Source organism: Rhodnius prolixus, unplaced genomic scaffold (genome assembly GCF_049639745.1).
Source record: "Rhodnius prolixus isolate KJV_2025 unplaced genomic scaffold, Rpr scaffold_23, whole genome shotgun sequence".
Lineage (NCBI taxonomy): Eukaryota > Metazoa > Arthropoda > Insecta > Hemiptera > Reduviidae > Rhodnius > Rhodnius prolixus.
The window spans coordinates 768,775-785,427 of NW_027411627.1; the positions used below are offsets into that span (position 1 = coordinate 768,775).

At 32.1% G+C, this 16,653-nt stretch overlaps 2 protein-coding genes across 3 annotated transcripts; one reads left to right on the plus strand and one right to left on the minus strand.

Moving 5' to 3' along the window:
* The first annotated feature begins 37 nt into the window (after window positions 1-37).
* LOC141459826 (4'-phosphopantetheine phosphatase) lies at window positions 38-13,758 on the plus strand. 2 transcript variants are annotated; one of them, XM_074139349.1, is made up of 15 exons: window positions 38-366; window positions 1,336-1,421; window positions 1,775-1,971; window positions 3,392-3,575; window positions 3,671-3,763; window positions 5,951-6,113; window positions 6,269-6,375; window positions 7,164-7,326; window positions 8,152-8,362; window positions 9,289-9,441; window positions 9,709-9,796; window positions 9,973-10,177; window positions 11,731-11,885; window positions 11,965-12,134; window positions 12,388-13,758. In XM_074139349.1, exons 1-15 carry the CDS (start codon window positions 207-209, stop codon window positions 12,602-12,604), a joined length of 2,352 nt encoding a protein of 783 aa, XP_073995450.1. In that variant the 5' UTR covers window positions 38-206; the 3' UTR covers window positions 12,605-13,758. The 2 variants fall into 2 exon arrangements, with proteins under 2 accessions (XP_073995450.1, XP_073995451.1); XM_074139350.1 differs by lacking the exons at window positions 38-366; window positions 1,336-1,421 and having other exon boundaries at window positions 1,831-1,971; window positions 3,348-3,575.
* Window positions 13,759-15,139: 1,381 nt separating this feature from the next.
* Window positions 15,140-15,999, minus strand: LOC141459834 (transmembrane protein 69-like). The gene has a single exon (XM_074139358.1). The coding sequence runs from the start codon at window positions 15,898-15,900 to the stop codon at window positions 15,184-15,186; it is 717 nt and encodes a 238-aa protein (XP_073995459.1). The 5' UTR covers window positions 15,901-15,999; the 3' UTR covers window positions 15,140-15,183.
* Between the last annotated feature and the right edge of the window lie 654 nt (window positions 16,000-16,653).

Consider the following 16,653-nt stretch of genomic DNA (forward strand, 5'->3'; position numbering starts at 1 on the left):
TAAAAGATAACCATACATATATTCTTCAATCATAATTGGTTATGTACAATGTAGCATCCGTAGGTTATGTTACGCAACAATATTATTATTGTAATCGTGTGTAAATGAGCATGACTATAAATAATCCGTAAATAAGTATATATAAACTTTGCACTAACATATGCATTTCGCTTTTGAGCTCTCTTTTTAAAGAAAACCCTATATAAATGAAATGTGATTTTAAGAATGGTCGTAGAAGTGTTTGCCTTAAGTTGATTAGTAATTTAAGTATGGAAAGAAAAGGTCCACCAAGAAGTATTAAACTTCCTGAAACAATAGAAGTGTTCAGAAACTTAAACAATGCTAAAAGATTTGCAATTGATATTGGTGAGTTTCATTTATTTTATTCAAATTACACAAAAATATTTCTAAAAAAAATTCTCTTTGATTTTGTAATAGAAATTTCGTGTTATGCCTTTTCATTTTATACGTCTATTTCAGATTTAGAAATGGAAACAGAAAATTGGAATTAGTGCTCGGAAATCTTATATCTTATGGAAGTTTTACTAATTCTGTAACTTTAAAAAAAACTACAATGGGATAACCAAACACGTTACAATACTGTTGCCTTAATTGAAACCCCCACACCGCTCAGCAAACTGAAGTGGCTACTTCACTTTCTTCTAATTGCAGTTTAATGAAACGATCTATCCCCCCTGAAATCTCGTTTAGAATACAATTTTTATGCAGAATATGTGCATCACTGATACCCAAATCTACTGCAGAGGATTTATGAAAACTCACCAGGGTTTTCAATTCTCTTAACAACAAGAAGATCCCTTGATATGAAACGGTTGTATTCTTCAACAGCAATTGCAAATTTATGAGGTCTCCTCATGTTGGCAAACACTTCGGCAGTGAAATTCTGAGATGAAACAGTTATTTTAGCCTACCCCTGATGCTCTTGAACTGCTTGTTTCCTCTTTGCAGTATCGAGTACGCTAATTGGCCCGTCAAGAACTACCTGTAGTAATTTTATTTTACTTTCTGTGGAACATGCCTAAGTAGAAGTAGACCCGTGTTAGCTATTCTCTTTTTACTTTGATCTTTTGTCCAACCATTAACAAGTAACCATTAAACAAGTACTTTCAGCTTCATGGGCTGCAGTCTATTTAAAGCTTTATTAAATTCTGAAAAGTAGACATTAACATTCGCTGTATGATCAGGCAAACCCTCAGCCAACAAACAGACTTCCTTCTAAGTTTTTGTTTCCATTTAATTTGTAGAGAATCTTATTTATTCCAAACCAAGCTTACATCTAATACTTAATTAATTAGATTTATTTTCTAATTTCAGGTGGATCGCTAACAAAAATTGCATACTATTCTGTATTATCATATAGAAGGGCTCACTATTCAATCGACGGATTCTTCACAACTGATGTAAGGGTACCCAAAAAAAGTGCTCTTTACTTATTTTTAAGCTTACCAACCAATTTCATTGTTGGGTAAAATTTATTTTAAATAATTAATAATACATAACAAATAAATCCCAATTGTGAAATTTCTCAGAAATAAATTATTCTTACATTCTCAGTAATGAGCTTCACTCGTGACTGAAATTGAAATAATTTGTGATGTTTTCATGGTTGAGAAAATCTTTTGCTGATGCTTCAATATAAAAATGCAAGCGTCGCAGTATTCTATAATAATATTAAATCAGCATCAGTATTCTCTGAAAAAACTTAATTTAAATTTACTTTATATTTCTTGTTTTTTTCTTTTATTTCTCGCAGGATCATTTATATGAATTATCCGAAAGTGCAAGATTACATTTTGTAAAATTTGAAACGAAATATATAGAAAGATGTTTAGATTTTCTGAAATCAAATCTAGTTGGAACACGTGAAACTATGGTTGGTAAAATAATAAAGGCTACTGGTGGCGGAGCGTATAAATATGCTGGACTGTTGCAGGAAAAACTTGGACTAAAGTGAGAATAGTTTTTCAGTTCTTTCTTATTTAAAAAAAACTAAGCTTTTCAACACACCGAATTGATACACAGTTTTTTTTTGACACAAACTTTACTCATCTATGTACAAAACATTGTTATTCAGAAATGGGTCTTGGAAATATTTCAGTTTTACCGAATGGCTACAATTCTTAGATCTAATATTCAATTAATTCCTTTCTTCAATTTCTTTGTTTCAAAATTAAAATTAGATTTAATTGTTTATGAATATCTTGAATTCAGTACTTTCGGCTGTACTTAATCTTGATGGTGAATAACTAATTAAAATTTATTAAAAAATGTTCATCTATTTTAAATAATTTTGCAAAAGAAAAAGGTGGAGGAATTGTTAGTGGTTGAACTTAACCATAAACTGCATCGCTCCATAAGAACTTAACTTCTTCCTTAGAACTTCTCTCAAATAAAATGTCTTAGAAAAAAATGTCTCAAATAAATATATACAAACATATTCATATATTCTAGAGACCTGCAAAGCTAATATGTATTGTGGTACTGGGTTCGATTCCCGGTCTCTAGGCCTTGGATTTTATTTAATTGTTAATAAAAGAAATTTATAGTAAAGTATGTTTGCTAATTGCCTCCGTCCACGATACCTAATTTGGTAGTTGGATGTTAAGCCGCCTGAAAAATTAGGCGATTACATTACTTTATTCATATATTCTATTACGAAAACATATTCGTAGCATGTATTCAAAGTTTGAAGAAAAACAATGAAACTATTTTTCAAAAATTTTAGGGAAAGGATTAGCTAAGTGAATACTGGATTCCAACGCGGAGATCATAGAAAAATGTCTTATACATTAGAAGTCTTTACATTATTGTCAAGTTCGCAATAACTTGGTGTGCAACCCAGATATTTCAGTTTGTTCCAATTTTTGTATTAACTCTAATGTTTCTAAGGAATTCTTATTCTTAAGGAGCAAATCTTTTAAAATTTCATTTTCCTAGAATGTTATTTAACGCATTACTATGCAAAGTTAGCTGATTGATTAGGAGCGAGTTCTTAGAGCTAAAATATGGTTTTGATTCCCAGTATTATAATTTTCTCTTTCTGAAATAGAAGCCGAAGAAGCCCTTCAATTTGAATTTCTGTGATTTGAACTTAATTTATTTTGAGTTCATAAAAGAAATTCATTGTGTTTGCAGTCGCCTTCGTCTGCGACAGTTATACCCCTCTTATAGAATAGATATTTTTTATTCAAAAAAAAGGGCTATTTTATCTAAATATAATTGAATAATATTAGAAAAAAATAAATTCAATCACATACACATACACACACAAACAATATTTTGTGTTAAATACATATGTTACCACATTACCATGTCGATTCTCGCAGAATTTGCGTGAAACAACTAGGCAGAATGATTATTCTTATGTAAGGGTTGAAAAGGAAGATGAAATGGGTTGCTTGATTAAGGGATGCAACTTCCTATTGAAAAACATTAGCGATGAAGCTTTTACATACCATCGCCATGGCAGTCCTGAATATGAATTCCAAACAGCTGATCCAAATATCTTTCCATATTTGTTGGTGAATATTGGTTCCGGTGTTAGCATACTCAAGGTTAGTACTAATTATTAAATTATTATGTGAGAATTAACCTGGGATTCATTAATAAATAGGAATGTCATTATTATTATTTAATTTTTTGTCAACAGGTTGAATCGGAAGATTCTTATGAAAGAATTGGTGGAACAGCCACTGGTGGTGGAACATTCTGGGGTTTAGGGACTTTGCTGACAAAAGCTAAGGTAGAATTCATAAATTTTAGTTTTTCTTTTAAAATAGAAGCATTTAATGATAGACATAGATTTGCTGTTACTGATTCATAAACGCTAAATGTGTAAATTAGTGTACAAAAGATGGATTCTCAATCCGTTTCTGCTTTTCTGTGAAATATCCACATAATTGTTCTTTTTCAATTTCATAGTACAGTCGACTCTCGATAATTCAAACTCTACAGCAGCTAACTTCGGTAAATCGAAAAAATGCAGTGTATTTCGATACGCTCGATAACTCGAAATCCTTTCCCCTTAACAACAGGGGGAGAGAAGGCTCTACAATTCGAACAAGGCTGCCTGCCCCTCTTTATAATTCGAATTTTCCCTAGTAAAGTTTACTTCTCATTGTCCGCTTATTGTTCATTTCCTGCGTAATGTTTCCCTCCTCTCAGCCCAGTTTAACTTCCCAATTCTCTTTCTTAGTTTGTCACGATGGGGAAGTATGTCTCCCTTACTGTGTCCGACAGAAAAAAAAAAATTATCGCGGCCGTGAAAAGTGGTTCGAAAAAAAGAAAAGATATCGCCAAAACTTTCAATATTCCACCATCAACGCTTTCTACAATTCTAAGTCACTTGACTAAGTCAAGCCACATTGAAACAAAAAACTGTTCTTCATTTTCTTAATTAGGTACATATGTAATTTATTTATTGAAATGTTAATACATATGTAATTTTTTTGTTCTTTTTTGTCGTTTTCATTATTTTTACTTTTTTACTTGAGGCTATATATGTCTAAAACTTAGGTAAGCTCATACGTATTTTCAATATACGTATGTACATACATATATACATAATAAAAACTCTTAATAATTCGATTTTTTTTCCCCCCTTCTTGATAATTCGAAGTCTCGATAATTCGAATTCTTCTTGTAGTCCCTTGGATTTCGATTTATCGAGAGTCGACTGTATGTATAAATCATCAGTGAATAGATTAATTCCATCAGACAATTTATGTGATCAGCTTATTGGCTTGTGAATATTTAGCGGTCTTGCGCGATCTGTGAACTGGTTTAGAATTCGATTTTTTAATTTTAGTCTGTTAGAACATTACTTAAAAACTTTCCAAGCATTTTTTTGTTTTTGTTTTAAGAAATCTGTTAAAACCTTCCTAAAGCAGACAAATAAAGTGGCTACTGCCCCATATCCGGCGATCTGTTCTCCGAAAAGTGGCTCAGTTCTCTAATAGTTTGAAGTTGGTTTGGTTTTAATAGAACAGCCTACAAAACTGTGAAAAATCTGTTTTACCTCCAAACTTTCATTGCACCTGGTCCGTACAATCAGGAACTGGTCCAAGGTCTGGTGGAACAGACCATTAAATGAAAACATCTCTACTACCTTGATGGCTTTTTAAATTTAGATAATATTTTACGATAATTTAATGAGTTTTTATACCTAATTAAAAAAAAAATATGTCTCTTTTGAATTATTTCTTCAATTCAACATCATTTCACATGTATGCGTATTTTCATCTTCTGATCAGAGAAATTCTAATTCTCTTTAAATTGTTTAATTTTATTGTTAAGCTGTTTCAATTTATTATTTCACAGACTACAGAATTACATACCTCCTTATCAGTCGCTCCCTCACCAAGATTATTTCGACTTAAAGCTAAAAAAAAACCTTGTCATCAATTTTCAAAGTAAAATATGTTTGAACAGCTTTAATCTTTGAAAAAATACTGGAATAACGCTCATCGTTTCTTAAATTCAGCCTGAAAAATAGATTAACTTGCTATAATTTTGAACTGTTGAAAATTTGGTTAATTCCTCAGTATCTTTGATTTTGTACACCAAAGTACAGAACATGTTTACTGAATCCCTGGCCGGTTTTGGAGGTGTATTCATCAATTTGATTAAAGTAGTGATTTTGACGTCACTAATGTTTCCGTCTCGCACTTAGTTCTGAGTCACTTAGTATGGTAAATTGGAAATGATTTGAAGTAACAAAGATAGTTGTATTCACGATATCGGGCTATACTCCTCGTGAGTCCTAATGGATTTAGTTGTACAGCCTCTCTCTCTTCTACAAGTAAAACATAAATTTTTTACTCTGAATAGTAGCTGTCATAGTTTACCTATTCTAATAATAGAGAAATGTTTCTATTCAAATTTTCATTTGTATTGCATGTATTGGTTATGATTGTTTTGAAATTATTAGGAATTTGACGAGCTGTTGGAGTTAGCGGAAGTGGGCGACCACCGCAATACAGATATGTTAGTAGGTGATATTTATGGTAGAGACTATAAAGCACACGGCTTAGATAGTAATCTCATAGCATCCGCTTTTGGAAAGATATGTTACTCAACAAGACAAGGACAACGTTAGTTAGTTTTGGTGTTTTTTTTTTTTTTTGCTATTATTTTTTATTTACTGTAGCATGTACGAAAAATAATAAATTTTAAAGACTTAAATATTCTTTAGTCTTATCGTGCTAGCTGTCAAGATTGTATTGTTTTAATATTTTATCTTTTGTAGAAATTAACTATTCTGAAGCAGACGTGGCTAGAAGTTTATTGTTTACTATATCTAATGATATTGGGCAAATTGCCTCGCTATATGCTGTTATACATAATCTGAAAAAGGTTTCTATTTTACTAAATATTCTTAGAAATGAAGAGAATTAGCATTTTAAAAAGAAAAAAAACATGTTCACTTGAGGGTTCTTCTATTCGTCTAGATTTATTTTTACTCAATTTTTGAAAGAGGAAAGCTTTACAAATCTCGATTTGAGTTTTCACTGAAAATATCTGTTTTATCTGAGCAGCATAACTCGCATATAGTTCAAAAATTTCTATTTCTATTTGGTACATCTAGAAAACTTGATCTTTAATAGAAATCTTTGACTGAATTTAGTTTCTATTTTCGTGAAAACATGATTTGGGCAACCATTTTCTTTCAACTGAGTGCACCATTTGCGTGCCAGCAGCTCTTTAACTTTCATTTGAAATCTTTCAAAGAATCTAAAATTTTAAGGCACGTATTTTTGTTATTCAGAGTGTGGATCAACGATTTGTACAATGCGATCTCTGCACTGTAATATTCCTATTTTAAAGTTTAATGCTCCAGATGTTAATGTTTAATGTTATTTAAAAATAACTTTAGTAAAAAATTTTTGATATCGACATTTAGAAAGAAAAATAAAAATTGAAATAAATTTAAACAAAACAAAAAAAATTATAAAAGGTCATATGAATATTTTTATAAATCATTATTCAGAAGGTTATAAGTGGTTATGTTTTTTTAATGCCAATTCTCAACTTATTCCTTAGGCCAGTTTATCTCTAAATTTTATTTTGTTTCTTACAATGTGTAAGTAATTATTATAGTTTTGTTTTAATTTAATTATTTATTTATTTTTTAATTTTTATAGGTTTATTTTGGTGGTTATTTCTTACGTAATCATCCGTTGAGTATGCATACAATATCATTTTCAATAAATTATTGGTCAAAAGGTAAAGTGCAGAGTTTATTTCTAAGACATGAAGGTTATTTAGGTGCTATTGGTGCTTTTTTAAAGGGTGCAGAACAGTGTGGTTAGTTGTTTTTGAATTAATTCATTATTATTATTGTTATTTTTTTGGGAGAACGGTTGGAAAATGGATTTTACAAAAAAAAAATCAGCTGTAGAGTCACTTCCTTTCCTGTGTGGCCATTCATAACCTGGTTATACCCTGAGTGTTCAGTTACTAAATTTTAGCAGCCAAGCACATCAAGAATTTACTAAATAATTAACATTTATAGCTTAAAACAAATTCGGTAAATAGTGTAAAAAAGTTGTTTGAAAAGTCTGATATGTATATCTCATTCCTGTTGGAGATAAAAAGGTTATAAGTGATAGTGACATTGCTAACAATGTTCAACTTTAGTTTTAATACAATTAGATAAGATAAGATATCAACATTTACATAAATTTGTGTTGAGGATCTTCTACTGATGAATCGGCCCTAATAAAAAACTAATATAATTTTTTTATTTAATAATTAAAATTATTCTCTTGAGTACCCAGTCTATTCCAAGGCAATATGGTTAGCTCTTATGAAAGTGTTCAGATAATATTTTTTAAATTTATTTTTTTATCTTTTAAAAAATGGCAATTATCAATTTTCACAACACCTGATCATATTTTGTCTTAGGTTCTATTACAAATCGTACTTACTGTTATTTTATCGATCAGTTTAGTGTCGATGTTTATTTCCTTGTATAATCGCAAAAGCGACAGTCAAGATGGTGAGCACTATATGTTGTATGTCATCTCTCCCAAAAATTCCAATGAAATTCCTCACATGAGCTAATGAAATAAAAATGGTTATGATAAAAATATATTTTAAAATTTATATATATATCATTATTTTTTTTAGGTGAACATTATTCATGGCAAGAGAACTATGTGGGCAGTTCAGCGCTTGAACCCCAACCTGTGATTTGGTTCGATAAGTTAAATAAGGAGAAAGTGGCGATAACACAGTTAGAATTGGATAGAGAAAAGCAACGGGTATTTTGCCCATTGCTGGCCGATCCGGCAAGTTATGTGCCGGATACAGTTGACTTGAATGCTGATGTGGAAGCTAGGTATAGAGTTTTTTTTATGATTGAAAAATTTAAGTAACTTGGGTAAAAATTTAAAGCTCGTTTTTGTGGCTTAAAAGTAGATTTCCACTTTCTTTTATTACTTTTAAAACAAATATTTGCTATTTGTTACTTTTTTTTCTGTATAGCTAAAAAGAAGTACAAGTAAGAATACATAGAATTTTCGGTTCTTGTGTTCTATTAAGGGAAGTTAAATGTTTTGCTAAAATACCAGGTTTAAAATTAAATTCGTTTACTAGTAGCATCACCGTTGAACGGATGCCCCATCACCGAGTTCCTAAAAAAGTACTATATGGACACCAGGGGGGGCGCAAGACGTAGAGGTCGTCCCAGGATAAGATGGTTAGGTGACGTAGAAAGAGATCTGCGAAAGGTGGGTGTTAGAAGATGGTGCCTAAAAACCGAGGATAGGGAAGAGTGGCACTCTCTCTTAAATGCGGTCCAGGTCCTATTATAGGGACTGTAGCACCTTGGGAAGAAGAAGTAGTATCACCTCTAGAATGGATATTCTGTAAACATTGTTTAATCCGATCTGTGTCATAATGGTACCACTCTGTTAGGGAGGCTGAAATGGCTCAAAATTTCATTCTCTATGACGAGTTGGCTCAATGACGCGTCATCAATATAGACACCGGACTGGCCCTTCCGTCATATGAAATCATTTTTGCTCAATTACCAAAAAAAAGTGGTCATTAACAACTAGGTTTGGGATAGGCAGAATTTCGATTCAATGTTCTGTCCCATAAGTAATTGAGAAACTCTTTCTAGGTTGCCGATTAGCAATCTATACTTCCCGAACAGTAAGCCGTTACTAAGGCTCCTCATGTGAACTTTTTTTTTTTTTTTTAGGAAGTGTAACATTATTTATATAAAACTTCATAAACATTTTCTCTGCTAATTGTTCTTAGGTCATACTGGTTGGACTGTTTTGAAAAATCCATAGATAAATATGTAAATGCTGCAATGTCTAGTCAAGCTGATAGCAAGACAGCTCCTGAAAGAGCTAAACAGTTTAAAGAAAAATATATCAAACGGCTTCACAAACTTAGGCAACAACCTTTGTAAGTATTTATTGTAATTTATCTATCTTATTGATGAAGGGATAAAGTTTTTCAGCCTAAAGATGGGTAATAGGTGTCTTTAGACATCTGGTCTACAATAGGTCTGTGTGTGTTTGGACGCGGTACTGAATCCGCAGTAAAAATATAATAATAATAAAAATGAATAAAGTAAGAATTATGCATTTTCTGTATTTCAATTTGTTCTTAATTTTTTTTTTTTTTTATAACAATTTTTAACTTTTTTGTGGTAATTATTGTGTGTAACAGTGCTTACGGCAATCTGACGGTTAGAAGTTTATTGGAAACTATTGAACACTATATGAGAGAGTTTGATTTTCCAGATCCTTATCTTTCTGTAAGTAATACCATTCTTTTTAAAAAGAATATGCTCATTGAAATTTATGATTTCTCTTAGCCTTCGTAAAAGGAAATAATTTTATGGTGCAATTTTCATGAGTTTTCACGAGAAAAACGCTTCGTGTGCGAGAGAACATTGAGTATGTAGTAATATTATGTTCTTTTCCGATACAGATAAAACAAAGTGAAAATGAAGCCGCTTTATCACAACTTCAAGAAAGATTGAACTATTTGGACAGTTTAACGCCTAAAGAACGCGAAGTAGAACTGGTGGTTGGATTGTTGGCCGGAAATATGTTCGACTGGGGCGCCAGGGCTGTAGTCGACATAATGGTCAACGAAAGTTTTGGTCTAAAAGAGGCTCGAGATAAAATACCAGGTATTCAGACACAGATGCTTTTGATTATGATTATATAAAGTGATTTTAAAATCCTTGAGGATTTTGAAGTAATTGGAATGTTATTGGAGGGTTGAACATGGATAATCAAGCAGGTGAGGGAGAGTGGAAGGGTAGCCAGTCTAAATTCTTTGAAGATCCACTAAGTTTTAGGAATTGCTTTAATTTTAGGAATTTTAGTGCCACAATATGTTGAAGAAACTACATTTATTCCTTCGTAATTGCTTTCTAACTAGAAAACATTCACTTTTAATTCTTGGAACATACTTTCATGATCATACATTCTTTCTGATATTAATATTTAATTACCAAAACAGATCTTACCACAAAGATTCAAGGTCAAATTGACACAAATCTTTGTGTAGAACATCTTGGTTTTGAGATCATTTTTTTTATTGTTTCTCCTGTCTTTTACTCCTAGTTAAATAAAGTGCTAAATTTTTCCATTTTGGTAATATTGGTTTTTAGATCCTATAAGTACCAAAGATATTTGTGGCGCCTGATCGCTGTCGGGGGCCGAATTAAGACAATTAGCGCCTGGGACTGACCCTTTTTTTTGGGGACGTAACATTTTTTTTTGCTGACAATACTTAATACTTACTGATTATGAGTATTCTTAGGAGAGCTGACGCTCCTTTCTTCGGTAAATAACCTCACTCTTCACAACGACCTTAACATCCCCTTCGGTTCACCAATTAGCCAAGACTAAATATCAAAAAATTCCATACTGCTCTCTCCACTGGCTCCAATCCTGTAGTACAGTCTCTCGCCTCCTCTGACATTCCTGACAATCCTCCTCGCCGACTGAATCGCCAGTGGCCTCCTCTGACTTCCTTGCAGTGTGAAAAACTAAACGCAATTACTCTCCTATCTCTCTTCCCACCTCATATTCTCCTTTACACATTCCCCTATCTCCTGTAGAGAGTAGCTTCTCTCCTCCTGCTCTTCCCGCTCCAGTTCATCTCATTCACCTCCTATTTACTTATTGTATATATTTATAGAGATTGTAAATTACAAAATAAATTAAAAAAAGAAGAGTACTCTTAGATTTTTCTCAAATATTTAATATTTCCGTAACAAAAAAAACTCTAGTGAGATCTCTAAAACTATAAAACAATAATAATTTTTACATTTGTACCATAATTTTATTTGACTCTTAGCTCATTCACAAGCTTCTTCCAGTTATCCCTATGTTGTACAATCACCCGCCAGAGCTATCCCCATACACCTTTGTTTGGATCCACACAACATTATCCCGTGTATGTAAATCTTTACGAGGGTATGAAGCTAATGTTGCTACACACTAATCTCCAGCTGGATTTTGATACACCCTGATGTTTTATCAGATAATAACTGTACAAATACACTAAATCTACCTTATAATGAATTTTTATTAAAAATCTTATAAATTCGGTATTTCATTAAATGAAATTAGGATATATGAAAGTGAAGATAGTTGGTTGTAGGTTTATATCTATTTCCTTACCATTTATTGCGAGTAAAACGTAAATTAATAACAGCTGTGTATTAAACAGCTCGCCCCTGGATGGTGGACCATTTGGATTTGTGGTTAGAACGGCTAAAAGGGCCTCCCCACAAACAGGCAGCCATTTTTGTTGACAACAGTGGCGTGGATATAATCCTAGGCATACTACCTTTCACCTTGTTTCTTTTATCAAGAGGTACTAACGTAAGTGAACTAAATTTATTTCTTTAAGGTATCTTATATATTAACTTTTTCTATTTGCGTATCTTAATTTTTGTTTTAGGTAATGTTATGTGCGAATTCGGATCCAGCTCTGAACGATGTTACTTATAAAGAATTGGAAGTAATCTTACATCAGGCGGGCATCATATCGTCCAAATTCAAGGAAGCATTGGATCAGAAGCGACTAATAGCTGTGGAAACTGCTCAGACTGGACCTTGTCTTGATCTTAGGTATTCTTTTTTACTCACTTGTAATGAACAGTGTTTACTGTTTCTTACTCGTGATGTGATTGTTATACTTTTTTAAATTTTTTTTTTTACTTTTGGAGGTAACCACTATTAACGAATCAAATGAAACTTATCTTCTTGTTCCCAAAATTCCAGACACTTGAACAGGGAGTGAAAATAATTCATGGACAACCCTGTGTATATCCCCATCATTGTTTTGATTAATACTATTCTTAATATGATTCGAAATTTTCAGCCGTTTGGATAGTAAACTGGCCAGAATGATGCTCGAAGTTGATTTGATAATAATAGAGGGTATGGGAAGAGCTGTTCATACAAATTTAGACGCTAAATTCACCTGCGAAAGTTTACGTGCTGCAGTCATCAAGAATAAATGGTTAGCAGAACGATTAGGTGGAAAGATGTTTGCAGTTATCTACAAATATGAACCACAGTTCCAACGTATACATTAGGAGTGTTCAATTTATAGAACGTACAAAATATTTTGAAAAAAAAAAACTGTTTATTTTTATCCTATTTTTTGTTTATTATTGTAAAATTTCAACAATTTTTTTTTTAAAAATGAAGTTCACTCTGTAACTAAAGATTTACAAAAAAAAAACTGGTCTGGTACAACTAGTCTCTGTTTGTTCTCGAAAAACTATTGCTTTTACATGTGATTCCTTTGACAGAACCTACGAATACGGTTACCTTGCAATATATGTAGGCGCTTCTTGTTATTCTATTAATAATTGTGATTAATAATAAAATATGAAATTCTCTCTCTATCTCTCTCTCTCTCTCTCTCTCTTCAAGAATCCAGGTTTTTGTGCAGAATGTTAGAAATATTTTGGCTAAATTGTAAAGATTTCATGCAAACAGGAATCTAATTTAACTAAGCTGGGTTCTTATTTATCTGGTATCTAGTAAACTAGAATTTGGTTTTTAGTGCCTAGATGAGTATCATCTTAGTCATTTCAGGCCGGATGACTAAATATAAAGATAAAATGTATAAAAGATGATACTTTGAATGGTTGTTCATTTAGAGTTGCATTTCTAAACCTCTTTAGTTTCGAATTGTCTCTCGAAAGGCAAGCGCTAGGTGTATAAAGGGGGGGGGGGAAATAGAGCATTAATAAAAACCTAGCGTTTCTACCAATTTCTAATTAACGAATCTGGTGCAATTGGGTGTGCAAATACGCGAAGAAGCACGTTAAAGTGAAAAGCAGAAGCTTTCAAGTTGATTGAGGCAATATTCTGTACACGATAAATGATAAATCTTATATTTTCAAAATTCATTATAAACATTATATTCAAATTGTAAAAGAAATGCAGTTTTAACCTTATAACCGTTTTGAGTAAGATTTCAAACAGAGAAAGATGGGTTACTTTTGTAAGATTGCGATATCGGAGAAAAAAAAAGTGTAATATTTAATTTGTTATATGTAGAAAATATGTAAAGAAAAATTTATTTACAATAACAAATTCTAGTCTTCAAAATACTTTTTACTGTTTTTTCACAATGTTTTGTACATTGTGAAAGCAAGTAAGTCGAATTGTTTATTTGCACATTATTACGTACGTATGTATGAACATCAATATAAATAAAAACAGCTGATGAAGCTAAGTAATGTGGTTAATCAATAATTCAAAACTTAAAATATTTACTGCCCGCCCGTCCTTTTATTTTTACTTCCTCCCCCAAAAATAGCTGCTTCATCACAATCTCTGGTTTGTGATTACTTAGAAGCATTGCGCGATGGATAGTTTTGGTGCTTCAGAGTTCATAGAAATTGAAATTAAATTCATAAAACCAGCACCATACTAAGATCACATGCACACACAATCAGAAACCATTTGGCCACTAAACACTTAATTGTCTGATGAACAAATATTGTGCATTAATTGCATTTTCTGTTTGTCAGCTTGCTGGATTATGTCTGATCAACAATAGTTTAACTAAATTTCTGGCCAAAACTACTTCAAGTCAATTTGTCAACTCAAGACTGCTACCATTTTTTTTTTTTTAAACAAAAAATATTTTTTACTACCTTATTAAATGTATTTAATGCTAAAAAGATGAGAATCATAAAATTAGTAAATTTATTTTGAACAGAAATGTTAACATTATTGTCACATTGTTCAAGAATGTTATAAAATGAAAGACTAAATTTATTATACTCTTTTTTTTACGAAAATCTTCGTAATAAAGATGATTAAAGATTATTTATTGTGCAGTGTTTATTCCCTAGAATATATAAAGATCTGGAATTTTCAATTACTTAGAATTATTAAACTGATATAGTTAGTAACGTTCCACTGTGGTTTTGTTGGTCATAGGACTTGAATAAAAAATATTTTAAGTTCTCTAACTAAGGAAAGTTGAGAGTTATGTTTCCCAGCACTGCAGCAAAATTAGATTTACTTAGCGATGTCTAAAAAAAAAAAAAATCCAAGCAATTTTGTGTGTTCAAAGCGAATTGTCATTAGCTATATAAATTGGGTATAGCTAATGACCCAAACTCAATATTGTCGTTATTGTTAAAAACTATTTTCATTATAACTTGAATTAGATTAGTGATTCCATTAACTGACAAACATTTAATATTTCACTTATCTGTTTTGGGATACACCTTCCAGAAACTTGAGATCTTCCTCTTTTTGACGAATGTATTCGCTAACCTAATCCCTTCCCTATATCATTATAATTGTTCTTTTTGTTATCAATTGCCAGTTCAAGATGACTAGCTCCTTATACTTAGCGTATCAAAGATTCTGTTACAAATTTTTGTCTCCTCCTAATGTGTGAGAAACTATAAACATCAAAGATTTTTTGGAAGGTTTTTTCTGAGCACTGAACATCCTTCCTCTTAAAATAATGGTGATGACATTATAAGTAAATAACTTAGTATATAATTAAAGTAATAACTTAAGGTATATTTTTTAATTTCCTGATCTTCAAGTTGAAAGGAAGAATTACAATTAAATTTGGCATCAAAACAAACAAACAGTGTAAAACGTTTTTATTATTCATAAAACATGAAACGTACAATCAATGGAATACTCGTATCAGGAAGGTAATCATTAAGCAGAGAAGAGCAGGAACAGTTAGTGCTAGACGAATCGCTTTAAACCAGTTTGGGTAACATGTAGATGTTAAGTCTATGAAAGTAGAGACGGCGATAGCAGTAGTCACCACAAGAAAGCCCAGCTGCTGAGGCAATAACAGTCCAAACCAGCCCATCATCTGTGGAACAATGGACCATCCTAAATTTTCCCAGGTTGGTTTGTGTTCAGTATCATTCAGCGCCCAGCCCCACTTCATGCCGCCCGCAAATGCGCTCAAAGTGGCCGCATACGTTAGCTGTAGAGTGGCCAAAAATGGATAATAACCAAATATTAGAAAACTGATAGGCGGTGCGACGAATGGTATAAGTGCGGCCGTTGAATACCAGAACACTGGTTCCGGCGCTTGCGCCATATCTTTCATTTTGATGGTTTGAAAAAATGACAATACCTGTTTCGATACTTCATCGACGGAATTGAATTGGCTAGACGTCCGATGAAATAGTCGCAAGGGCGGCTTCTGGGCAATTTCCTTGTCTGCACATGTGGATTTCTCTGTGCAATATTTTTGTTCCGAATTGCTCATAGTACGCAATTTTGTAAACACATTTCCATCCAATTTATAAAAACTAGAGCATACCATGTATTCAGGGTTTAAACTTCTTCCTACTAAGTACAAATTTGTCGCCCGAAATATATGCATTGTTAAATTTTTATGTATGTATTTACATCAGATATAGTTTTTTCTTTAAACGAATATTGACCGAAAGTAAGTATTACGTCCAGCTGGTAGTTTCCATGGTGATCAATATTTTCCGCCAAAAGTGAAAGTTTAAACCTTTACGTACCATGTGAGTTGACTATTGACGAGATTTAGGATTTAGTCCTGATTTTTACTTTTATTGTTGAAGTGTAAAGGAAGTAATATTGTCATGCAGTTTTTTGAGTTATGATCCTCCAACTCTGACTAAAACTCTTGAACAGTGGCTGTTAAAGAAAGAATCGTCTGGGAGGGGGAAACTAAAAATGATCTATCCCAGGAGGCATAATTTTCATATTTGCTTTTAATGGAAGTTTAGCTCCCCCTAAAACTGTGCACAATACGGGCTTTTTTAAAATAACAAGCGGTTGGAAATAAATTAGAATTATTTTTATTTTGTCCAGATTTTGCTGTTTTTTTAAAAAGAAGTTTCTTAAGTTACGAGTAAATATAATACTTAGTTTATCTTGTCACATATTTCTGATAAATAGAATTCAACCATTAAAAATGTCCTATAGGACAGTTCATCGACAAAAACTGAACGTAATGTTGAAAAACACCCACTTTTTCAAAGATAAAATATAATTAAAATGAAGGTATATCTTCGTCTAATTTTTCTCAACACCCTAAATTGAATAGATAGTAGTATCCTGTGTTATGTTATGGATACGGTGACCATTCGTTCTGTTTTTGGCA

What these genes read in the sequence shown, in the direction of transcription:
- LOC141459826 (XM_074139349.1), top strand. Translation starts at nt 207, where the DNA reads ATGAAATGTGATTTTAAGAATGGTCGTAGAAGTGTTTGCCTTAAGTTG. An exon ending in CCGGTGTTAGCATACTCAAG is followed by an intron (nt 3,576 to 3,670) that starts GTTAGTACTAAT and finishes TTTTGTCAACAG; the next exon opens with GTTGAATCGGAAGATTCTTA. An exon ending in CTTTGCTGACAAAAGCTAAG is followed by an intron (nt 3,764 to 5,950) that starts GTAGAATTCATA and finishes TGAAATTATTAG; the next exon opens with GAATTTGACGAGCTGTTGGA.
- LOC141459834 (XM_074139358.1), bottom strand. Translation starts at nt 15,900, where the DNA reads ATGCATATATTTCGGGCGACAAATTTGTACTTAGTAGGAAGAAGTTTA.